Source organism: Euwallacea similis, chromosome 6 (assembly GCF_039881205.1).
Source record: "Euwallacea similis isolate ESF13 chromosome 6, ESF131.1, whole genome shotgun sequence".
Lineage (NCBI taxonomy): Eukaryota > Metazoa > Arthropoda > Insecta > Coleoptera > Curculionidae > Euwallacea > Euwallacea similis.
Window position 1 is genome coordinate 4,037,718 of NC_089614.1, and position 12,308 is coordinate 4,050,025.

At 33.4% G+C, this 12,308-nt stretch overlaps 2 protein-coding genes across 2 annotated transcripts; both read left to right on the plus strand.

The window, feature by feature from the left end:
* The first annotated feature begins 358 nt into the window (after positions 1-358).
* On the plus strand, positions 359-4,153 carry Myt1 (protein kinase, membrane associated tyrosine/threonine 1). Its single transcript, XM_066390973.1, has 7 exons — positions 359-535; positions 607-721; positions 953-1,443; positions 1,561-1,768; positions 1,823-1,968; positions 2,024-2,160; positions 2,221-4,153. The coding sequence occupies exons 1-7, from the start codon at positions 464-466 to the stop codon at positions 2,504-2,506; spliced, it is 1,455 nt and encodes a 484-aa protein (XP_066247070.1). The 5' UTR covers positions 359-463; the 3' UTR covers positions 2,507-4,153.
* Positions 4,154-6,389: 2,236 nt separating this feature from the next.
* On the plus strand, positions 6,390-11,416 carry Hr78 (Hormone-receptor-like in 78). The gene is made up of 5 exons (XM_066391121.1): positions 6,390-6,823; positions 6,876-7,067; positions 10,118-10,493; positions 10,552-10,947; positions 11,003-11,416. Exons 1-5 carry the CDS (start codon positions 6,514-6,516, stop codon positions 11,190-11,192), a joined length of 1,464 nt encoding a protein of 487 aa, XP_066247218.1. The 5' UTR covers positions 6,390-6,513; the 3' UTR covers positions 11,193-11,416.
* The last annotated feature ends 892 nt before the right edge of the window (positions 11,417-12,308 follow it).

Consider the following 12,308-nt stretch of genomic DNA (forward strand, 5'->3'; position numbering starts at 1 on the left):
TGAAATATAAACCACCGTTAATGACCTTACTGAAAAAATGTTCGATCTCTTTTGATAAAGGATCTGATTTACAGCCCTTCGGCAATTTATGTAATTTATCCTATTCCTATCGTTTCCCTTCGAAGTACGAGGAAATATTTTAGCCCACTGTTTTGGAAAAATAAAACTCAAAAGAAAAATAACAAAAGGACCACAGATTTTAAAAAAGTTCCCGACGAATAAAACGCGCATCTCATTACGACACACATGAAATAATTAGTGAAGTGAATTTTTAATGTGATAGCATGTAGTTCATACGACGTTGCAAAAATTCATGCGTCAAAGTCTCCTCTTGCCATTTGTCATTGTCAATATTTAAAAGATGGGCTCGTGAATTCAATCCGTATTATTTATAAGTTAATAATTTGATTTTGTTTTTTTATTACATAAATAGTTATAAATTAGCTTTTAAATACAAAAAAGTATGAGCCGTAAACGAGGAACTCTCGAAATACCAGAAGAAATGCAAACTAATGAAAGGCTGTCCACAAAAAAGGTAAGAGTATGAGTAATACTTCAGTTGGAACATGTTTATTATTCGCCTAAACCCACATTGAATGTTTTTAGGAATTGGCAGACAAAGGAAGACATCCCTCCTGTCCTGTTCCACTTAAACTAAGGAAAAGTATAACATCAAAACAAAGCAAGAAAAAACTGGCCCCTTTATGTTTTAACAACAATGGTAAGCTTACCTGTAAGGCCCAACTGTACAATCATGGTTCATAGTTGGTTCAGCTAAACCCTACTAGTTCTTCAACTGTCCCATGAGAGCAGCATTGCTGTCAGATTAACGCTACTCTTAAAGGGTAGTTCAAGTACCAAGGCAAGTTTAGCTGAAACAACTTCTGAACAAGAATTGTACAACTGGACCTAAGTGCCAAGTATTAAATACAGTTCTATGTTCTATTTTAAGTACTTCTCAGCCCACTATATGATCCCAAGCAAAGAGTTTCCTATCTTGACCAAGTTTTCATAAAATTGGGTTGCATAGGGGAGGGAAGTTTTGGCCGAGTGTACAAAGTTAAAAGCAAAGAAGACAAAAATCTGTATGCTCTGAAACGAATAAAAAATCATATAAGTTTCAACGACCGCTGTGCAGAAGTGAAAAACAATGAGATTCTTGGCTGGCACCCTAATTGCGTTCAATTTTTCATGGCATGGGAAGAAAATTTTGGCACCTACATGCTCTTAGAATATTGTGACATGTCTTTAGCTGATTATGCCAAATTGAACAATGATATCCCTGAAACACTACTGTGGCTTGTGCTTCATGATATTTGTAAAGCACTTGATTTTCTGCATAAAAAGCAATTTTTGCATTTGGACGTTAAGCCTGGTAATATAATGATGAAAAAAGGAGTGCTGAAGTTGGGAGACTTTGGTTTACTGGTGGATTTACAATCTGTAAGTACCCAAATTAATATAACATTACTCTAAAGAATAGATTGGGATCAAATTAACTGTGATTTTACACACAAGTTATAAAGCAGTTTAATCAAACTTATTATTACCTTAAACCAGAATGATCAAGTTAACAAATCCACATTATCTGATGGAGATTCAAAGTACTTAGCAGTGGAGGTGCTAGATGGTATTTACACTACTGCATGTGATATTTTTGGCCTTGGCCTTACAATTTTGGAGTTGGCAACAGATATAGAGTTGCCTGAGCATGGTATTTTATGGCGCCAGCTTAGAAATGGCACATTACCACTAATGTTCTATGACAGTGAGTTGAATGGCAAACAGGTTAGTTTAAGTACTTAATGAATTTTGTGCTTAGGAGTGTCTTCAGCTCTAACCATTGTGGTGGAAAAAATGATTTCAAAAGAGTATAAAAACCGTCCTACAACTCAAAAAATGCTAAGCTGTCCAAAATTGCAGAATATATCTAAAAGAGATGCAAAATGCCCTAGGGTTGATTTTGCTGTAAGTTGTCTGCTTGTGGTGGTAAATACATTTAAAAATGGTATTTTATTTGTAGGCGCCCTTTATTAAAGAAGATCAAAACTGCAATATGCCTTTATCACCCATTGTTTTAAACACCAACAAGACTGCAAATGTGTCTACACCTCCTCTTAACAAAGTGCAAAGTCCTTATAGTTCTGACAGTGATATTGAGTAAGTTTTCAACATTTTTGTACTTTTGAAATTGAGTGTTTATCAATTTTGTTGTTAAAGAAATAGCGATGATGAAAGCAACAGCCACATCATCAAATGCAAGAAATCTCTGTTTTCGGGCATTAACCGAAATTCTCTTTCACCTGAGAACATAGCAACAGATAAACCATTGATACTAATAAATTCGCAAGGAGATTCTGGGATGGATTGTGATTCTGTAGATTTAAGTGCTGCTAACAGTGAAAAGGGGGATACATTCAGTACAGGCACATTAATAACTTCAACTCCAGTCATGGCCAACCGACAAGTGAGGCGTATTCCAAAAACAAAACTGGTTTTTGATTGATTTCACAGCCATAATTTAATTTCATTTTCTCATTTTTCCCAGGGTAGATGTAGGTGTTCACACGCAATTAAATTTTGCTGATGAAAAATTGTTTGCTAAAATGCCGTTGACGGTGTATGGTGGTTATTGTGTTATTAATTTTGCAGCCCACGTAGCCCAAAATTGGTATATCATGCAAGCTGATTGAATGTGATGTTTTAATTTTGAATCGAATATTATTAAGCCTCACATAGAAAGTTTGGAGCAAAATCAAATAAATTCATTTTTTTTTAAATTGAATTAGCAACAGATATCATATCACTTCGTTATTAAAGGAAGTGATATAATCTACCAAGTAAATTTCAATCCATGTAAATCTCAATATTTAAATTAACGGTTTTCTACAAATCCGAATAAATTTATTCAGGTTCAATATTGTGATGAAATTTCAGTAATTAAAGAAAAAATCGTAAGTTCTTAAATTTAATACCTATAGCCGCTGCGTCTATTGTCTCAATTAAATTACAGGAAATTTTATACATATATTTTCATTTAAAATGTATTATAATATTTCCTGAGACCCAAATTCAAATTATTTAAAAGGGTCTATATATAGTTTTGCTGTTATTAGAACGTCTTTGTAGAATAAAATTACTCTATAAAATATATGATGGACTTCTGCGCTATGTGGGCGGCAAATATTACAAACAATTGGTTATTATCTTTATGAATGTACTGAGTGACGCCAAAAATATTGTCATTTTGGCAAATTATGCTTCTCAGTATTTACTGAAACATGTAAATAATAGTCTGGATTTAATCCTGCATATTTCCATAAATGTATTTAAATTCCAAATGGCTGTTTATGAAAAATAATCTGCAAGTGGTGGCAATATTACGTAGTATTATGTTTGGTGCAATATTTTTCACTATAAATTCTATACCTAAAATACGTTGTTTGTTAAATATTCAGAACCCTGGCCTATGCAGTCTAGGTTAAAACGCGCACAATAGTAAAATTTGCGTCGAAAGTGGTAAATATGTATGTTACAAGTTATTAGGTATTTTTAACGTCTGAGTGGTCGAAAAGAACGGCTTATAGCTAATGATTCAGCTCAGAAAACAAAGCAGTTACTAAACTTTGCAGCCTAGATATTTTAACAATGATTAGTTCGCTGATTTATGGAAGTTTTAAGCTATATTTAGACAGGGTATAATTACACATTACTCGCACAAGAAAACCATTTTGAAGTATTGTGAATCTAATAATTTAAACTTATTTCTACCTCTACGTATTTTGCTAATAGTACTTAATAATCCTTTAAACCTAAGTAATATTTGATTTTCTTTTGGTGGTAACATGGCTAACGTTATGAGCTTTTTGTTCCTAATAACTACCGTGTGATGAAATAAATATTAATACTTATTGTAATTGCAATAAAAAGGCATTTGTTTAAACGAGTGACTGATTGAAATTCATTCTAGACTTAGTTAGCATTCAAATATTTATTGAATCACGTATTTATTTCCATTCATTAATGACAACGCTCCTATGCGTTTCGTTTCTTCTGTGGTGGTTGTGTGATTTAGTTTATAATCATTTGTTCTGGAGAGTTTATCTATGTTACTTATCCATCTAGCTTTAGTTAATAAAACCGTTTTTAATAATGTGTCTTTCATTTCTATTAACAACTATTTAACAAATTCGTAACTCGATAAAAAATAAAAGCAACGAGAAAATCGGAAAATATACGAGGTGTCTCTAAATGGTCCATTTAAAATCTACCCCGAGTTCTGAGATTGATATACTAAGATTTAACTCAACTTGCCTTCGTCCAAAAGTTGACCGTTTTCGAAATATGGAAAGTCGAAGTTGTTATTTTTATGTTTATGTGTTATTTTTTGCAGTTTATTTTTATTTCTTTTGTAATGGCAATATTTGAGTGATATTTGGTATTTAGGGATAACAAATTAGGATCTGCTTACATTTTTATGCACATTGCAGAGGGCGCCTTCGGTACTGTGTTAACGCCATAATTTTTTTTGCCACCCGAAATAAAATTTATTTCAAGTTCGATCAAATTTGAATCCCTTGTATGTCTTGTAGAAAATGGTATACCTTGCATAAGTCTGCATGGCCCGCATTAGATATTTAGCACTAAAATGAAAAGGTTTGTTTTCATTTACTATTTTCTTAATCTTTTACTTCTTTGTTTTCGTTCTTAAGGGTGTTTTAGATTTTTTTTTACTTCGTAAATTGGGAATAAAATTCGCAGTTTTGGATTTACCGGCTTGCATTTGCTTCTAAGAGACTTTTTGGTTCCAAATTCATTTCGAGTCCTGTTTCAAGCTAATTGATAGATGGCACTACATCTGCCTTGCCGAGGTGAAAAAAACCACCTGACTTTTTTGTCAGGGCTAATAACTTAAATATTTTTACTAATTGTATTACCCTGAGCGCTTCTAGATCAAAAAGATATTTTGTAAAAAAAAACTAAATTGTTTTTCGAGATATTTTTAATTAAATTTTTTCGCTGGGCTAGCCAGAAGTTACAAATATTCATCAATACATTAACTGCTCGTATTACGAGGTAGGCCGTGAAACAACAAAAGTCACGTAGATGTCATTTTTGACATTTTTACTGGCTTTTACAATATCGAAATTTGGGCATAACTATACCAACGAACAGTTTGTTTCTTTAGTATGATAAGCAATTGCGTTATATATTCACGGATGCCTCGTCACAAAGAAATAATTAATAGAGAAATGATAAATATGGGATGAATTTATATATAAACAAGCTGTAGAAGTCGTCGTCGTGCTACCGAAACGGTACCTGAAAATTTATTCCAGCAATAGACAACCAAATCAATTAAACTTTCAAATGACTTTACAACAAACTGGGTGAGACTAGATCATTTCCTTCAAAACCGGATAATAGGTGACTAAAGATTCTCACTATGGATCAAGAAAAACTTTTTTCATTCTGGCTCCAATATTTCAAGAACGGTGGCCCGTGCAGAGATATGCAAGGTACATCTTTTTTCCACAAAAAATGCTGAGGGATCCAACAAGGGTTGACGCAGCGCCGAAAACGCTCTCTGCGATGTGTATAAAAAATGTAAGTAGATTCCGATTTGTCGCCCCTAAAGCTCCTAGAGCACAAGACGTTGCTCAAGTATTGCAAAAACGAAAATAACAATTACACATAAACGTTGTAAAGAAAATTTGAAATTTCCCAGTTTGAAGTTAGATCAAATAGTGGCTGATAGATGAAAAACAATATGTATTTAGTTCGGGATTAAAATTTAAATCACCCGCCTTCATGAGACGGATTAGTAGGGAAGTGACAATTTGGAATTCTGTGAGCGGGAGAGGATTTACGAGGTCCGAGAGATTTTCCAGATTTTATGTTATGCAGCAGGTGTTTTTAGTTTATTCTAAAAATAAATCGATTCTCCTTAAATTTCAAAGCTGAAATTTCTCATCGACTCCTTAAGTCTATGTATAAATAATACAGTACAGCAATAACAGTTGCGTATCTTTGCAATGTCGACATGTCCTGCACTAGCTGCAGTACCTCAAAACTTAAGGCATCAATTCATCGCACCTCTGCCCTAAATTTCAACGCACTGCAGCAGAAAACGTAACTAGTTATGTCCAATTTGCGATAAAGAACGCTCCGGTGCAGCAAGTACAAAAAGGTACAAAATGTTCAGCAATAAAGTACCCATTTTAAAATTGGTCCGATTTATGTCCTCATCCTTCATAACGAGCATCATTGCCGCGCTTTACCGAATGTCCTCATATTTAGGTATTTCTATCACATATTCATTTTGACCGACCTATCGATTTCTCATTTCCGCAATATAAATAAAACACTGTTCAACCTCACTATGAAGTATGAGGTGAGAAGGTGACATTTCTGACATTTTTGTTTTGTTCGTTTACAGCAACTTCCTAAATTCGTCAGAAAGCACGTTTCAGCAGAAGAAATGTCTAATATATAAAATAACTCCGAACAGAAATGGATGATAACTTAAAGGCCGATATCCACACGGTGAAATCTGAAATGCTGAGTGATAAAAGCCGACCTAACGCTAACAATATGTGTCTGACCATCGAACTTTGTGTTGTTTGTGGAGATAGAGCTTCAGGCAGGCATTATGGAGCTATATCTTGCGAAGGCTGTAAGGGATTTTTTAAAAGGTCGATTCGAAAGCAATTGGGGTATCAGTGTCGGGGAAGCAAAAATTGTGAGGTCACTAAACACCATAGGAACCGATGTCAATATTGCAGGCTTCAGAAGTGTCTTGCCTGTGGTATGAGAAGTGATTGTAAGTGGGTTCATGTTAGGGTGTTTTAAAGTCACAAAAGTGAACTTTCCAGCTGTACAACATGAAAGAAAACCAATAATGGACAAAAAAGAATACAGTAATGCCAGCAATAACTTTAATCCATCACCTTTAAATAATGTTAAAGGAATATTCATCCGAAAAGATCTTAATGCTGAATCTGGTATCATGACTAATCCTTTCAATCAGTGTGATTTGGGATTGCAATTCCTCACAAAACATATAAGTAAGTTTTCATGGGAAGTTCATACAATAATAATGAACTTTTTTTCAAATTGAACTGCCCGTTTGTAATCATTTGTTGAGCTGAGAAACATTAACATTTTGACTTAGCTTGAACATGAAGTCATATTTCCAAGGTCAACTAGAGATTAGTTTTAATTAAATAGGTCATGTTAACCTTGACAATTTGATATTTTCCACATTTTCCAGACTCATGTCAATAGTTTAACCCTTTCGATGCTCTGGGCAAACATTCTCATGGTATGCTAAATTGCTCTGAATAAGTGTTTATAATACAAAATATGGGCACAGTATTAGGTGTTAATATTTTACACTAATGCTGGCCACCTGGCAGTACTCAGCTATGCAGCAATATATTTAAAATGAAGTATGAATTTTAAAGATGAAAAGTCAATTCTATTAGATGATAATTACTCATAAGATCTAGGAATTCCAAGCTTCTTAGCTCTAGTCAATAACTGGCAGAACTGGTACTGTTACATGTTAAAATGTATTAAACATATACAACACCAAAGATCTATTTAATCTATTTAAATATTTTGACAATATTTGGGAAAAAAAATTAGAAAATATAAAAACTATAACGAAACCACTATAAAATTTGAAGAAATAGGAAGTAAATGTTGAATCTGGGTTTTTGATTTTGTCATTGTTGTGGCAATAATTACTTTACATGTCAATTCCAAATATTTGTGAATGCATAAGAAATAGGTTTTGGCTTCTGTAAAGAGCTATATTTGGTATAAATATTTAAAGGGTGCACCTATCAGCTTAAAATTTTGAAACCACTGTTCTCATCATCAGCTCTCTATATTCATACCTTTAAATCCCTGTTGCCTTGCATTGTATTTCATCTGTTGTGTTTGTTGATTTAAAAAAAAAATGTAAATTCAATATTTAGTAAAGTGGGTGTGATTGCTGTGGATGAACATAGGGGTACAAGTGCAACCTCATTCTGTTGATGCCAATGAATTTAATTGCCTAGGTTGGCAGACTTATTGGCAGGAAGGATTCTACCAAATAGAAAATGGGTAGTGAAATATTTTTCTTTCCTCTTATAGCTGAGGGGGAAATCTGAAAATGATTTAACTTACTTAAGGACAATGGAACAATGGGGTGGGATGGGTTGTCTCTGACCCTTTTCATGGTTTTACCTGGTTTGGTGTTGGAGCTCTTGGCAGAGACAATTAAATAGCCACTATTGAGTGAACATTTCAAGTCGCTTCAAAAGAGCTTTTGTCATTCCAAAATTTAAAGGTGGAAATCACGAAAGTGTATGCGATTATCGTCTTATAGCATTCTTCATCATGCTACCTAAAATAAATGAGTAACTTGTAAGCTTGTAAATGCTTTTCTTCCTTAAGTGCAAAGAACTAATATGCCCGCAGTAATTTAGATTTTAATCCACGATGCCTCTTCTTGGATCTTCATCTTCTTCTGCTTCTCATTCCTAAAGCACCTCTACACTGACCTAAATAATGGTGAGGTCTGTGCTTATAGCCTTAGGTAAGAACAGGCCGTATGATATTTCAGGGCGCCATGATATCTTCATTTCTAAAAATTCTAGTATGCTTTGGAATCAATGCAACATTTTTAATTGCCATTAGATTTTTGAATCAAGATATCATTCAGCCCACTTTATATGATGCATTATTAAACATAAAATTGAATTGATTGAATTAAAATTGGAAATGAGTGTCCCATTTAAAATGTTCAAGAAATCATAAAAGTTTGAGTAATATTTAAAAAACGTCCTCTAACCTATTTCTCGTTACCCAAAGTAAATCGCCCAGTACTTCCCCAAATAAAGCAGAAAGAACCCTTTCTAAGGAGTTTTTAGTTTTTAAAATCCAACTAACCATTTTCGAGATTATTAAATATTTCTCCTTCGTTTCAAGATTTGTCTATAGTACTTTCATAGAAAAGGGTTATTCTTCACTTTTTTTAATTTTGTTCGTCAATACTTTGTATTGTCATTTATTAGGAGGTTCAATCTTTTATCTCATAATTACCGAATTACTGATAATATTTTACAGAAGAACAATTGTTGCAAAGATCTTGGTATTTCCATGAAATCAAACTTGACATTCAATACTTACTATCAAGAAATTGCAAGTAGAGCGTATAGATTAATTGGCTTGATTATTAAGCATTTCGAGACCGTTTGGGAGCATGCAGATAGTTGTATGACTGTAAAATACTCTTGTTTATACGTATGTAGACTATGCCAAAAAAATCTGAACTAACATGTATGTTAGGAAAAGTTATGAATTTTCTTATTTAATTTCTTGTAGTACATTGTTAAGTTTAAATTAGTCAATCTTAGGAAAAGAAGAGAAGTATATTCTACTATTTGTTTATAACATTAAATGTGAATATAATAAAGCGATCAACTATAGGTGTAAGTCTTAATATCCTAAGAATAAAACCTATGGATGAGAGATTATATATATTGTTTTCTACTGAAGCCACTAGTTGTTCTTCTCTCATTAATAAGCTTTGTGTGTGTACTGAATACATTCATAGATTTGATATTATTCTTTTCAGAACTTCATTAAGTATAATTAAGAGTTGTTTTAGATTATGAGCATATTTCTCTTACAATTTAATCATTTTTGATGAGCTATCCCCTAGTGTATAAATTCTCTCTAGTTTTCAAGTTATTTTATCTTACATGTAATTATCATATGTATGATATTTCTAACACGCATATTAAATAAATAAACACTGGGAAAAATTATACCATCGTCTTCCAGATAGGGCGAAGAGGTGTTATCATATCCATCACAACTTAGTTACTTGTTAGGAGAGCATACTATCTCACAGAATAGTTTGGTGATAATTTTAAGCTTTATCCAAGAGTTTATTTTAATTGGGGACAATAAAACATCTTACCTATCTTATGTTATGTGCGATTCAACAAGAAAAATTGCGTAATCTATAGGAGCTTTATATGCGCGCAAAGCAGCGAAAGAGTTAAACAGACAATACCTTATGTGTAATAATCTCCTTTGAAATTGAGGTATTTTTCAGCAAGCAATAGTTCAGGAGAACCCTTTCATCTCTCTCCTTCACAAGCGAGTCTAGACGATGAAGCATCTCTTGAGAGTACAAATACTGGAAATGAGTTGTCCGATGCGATAAATGTTGCTAAAGACAAACAACTTATTTCCAAGGCTTTAGATGTGATTGCTAAAATTCAATCACTCAGTGGAACTGACATCAGCAGTGACGAAAAATGTGACTATGAGGGGCCTATCTTAGAAGAACAAAATATACCATTTAATCTTCAAGTTCCTGGCCCTGTGCCGCCTTATTTGCACATCCATTACATTTGCGAAAGTGGTTCTAGACTTTTGGTTTTATCCATCCAGTGGGCCAAAAATATACCTGCATTTCAAAGTTTAAGGTAAAAATATTTTAAAAATTTCAAATTTAAATAGGTATTTAATTTTTGTTTTTTGCAGCTCAGAAACTCAAATAGATTTATTAAAAAGTTGCTGGGCTGAGCTATTCATATTGGGTTTAGCCCAATGTTCACATTCTTTGTCAATATCAACAATTTTGTCAGCTTTAATTAGTCATTTGCATGCTTCAATAGCACAGGAGAAAATGTCTGCTACAAAAGTAAAACAGGTCACGGACCACATAGTAAAATTACAAGTATTTGTTAGCTCTATTAATCGTCTACAATTGGAGGAGCAAGAATATGCTTTCTTAAAGGCTATAACTTTATTTAGTTCAGACCAAAATGATATTATTGTCAGCAGAAAATCAATCGAAAAGCTGCAAGAAAAAAGTTTTCAGGGTTTAAAAACCTATATTAATACGACAAATCCCGGAGATAGCGACAGATTCGCCAAGTATGTCCGTTTGGTGTGGCTCTGATGTTTTCTTTAAAGTTAATCTTTTTTCTAGATTACTGTTAAGATTACCTCCATTGAAGGCGTTGGAACCGAATATATTAGAAGAACTATTCTTCGGAGGGCTTATTGGACAAGTCCAAGTTGACAGTATTATTCCGTACATATTACGAATGGGGACAAATAGTTGCAATATGGGACTTAGTAGGACTGTCAAGACAGAGCTTGAAGAGTTCTGCAAATGACGTTTAGTTGCAATATTGTTGTTCTACTGTGTGATTTTTTTTATCATATTACTTAATTTCGTTTACTTATAATGTGGAGTGTTAGATTTTTATTTTTTATTTTACACACTGACCAAATGTGTAGATAATTAATCTATGAGATAATAATTCGCATCAAAGCGCCTTTTAGATTATACCAAAACCGTATATTGAATACTATTACTAATAAAAAATACTTTTGCAATTTAAGTGTTTTTTTTTTACTTGGAAAATCAATAATTCGTTTTATGTTTTAGTACGTTATATTATATACGTGTTTTGCTCAAAACATTCTGTTTGGCTGAAAATTTGTTCCTGATTTAATCTACATAACTACAACTGATAGCGTGTGTACATCTTACATGTCGCATGCATTGCCTCTGATTTAATCATTCAAACTGAGTTCAAGGGCTTGAGGTTAAACGATGCACCCAGAGCTTCAATGGGAGCCCCCAATTATTGGCGAACCTGTAAACTTACCCGATCACACTATATATTTCGTATATCAGAACGGGCCGAACTACTGTACATTAAAGTCAGTACAAGGCTTGCGGGCTGGAACATCAGTTACAGCCGAAGGCCTTTTTGGACGTCCCTACATGTGATCTCTGGTTTTATGTGAGACGCGTTCGCGTCGGATACCCGGATTGGTACTTCGTCACTTAATGATACCCAAGTGTCACGCTTTGCAAAGTGACATCTGGCCACTGTATTTATTTTCTTTTATTACTGAAAAGAACCAGCTGTGCTTTCGTTAGATTTGTTTATTAGTCCACTAAGAAGCTCCACAGGAGAAAAATTCCCCTGACCGACAACCACCGTAACTTATTCATTATAAATCTCAGTCTAAATATTTTGTCTCAGTTTAAATATTTTTTGTTTTTTCAAGGTTAAATAACTTCTAAATATTTGATGAAGGTTAAATCAGATAGTACTAATATACAAGTAACAATGAAAATGCTGTTTGCTAAATTGAAGTACAAAAAACGTAAGAAAATTCTTACCGATGAGAAAAGTTTTTATATTCACTACGGCCTTCCCAAGTCCCGCATTATACACACACTACCTTCGACTATTTACTGCTAAGAACTAATTGCA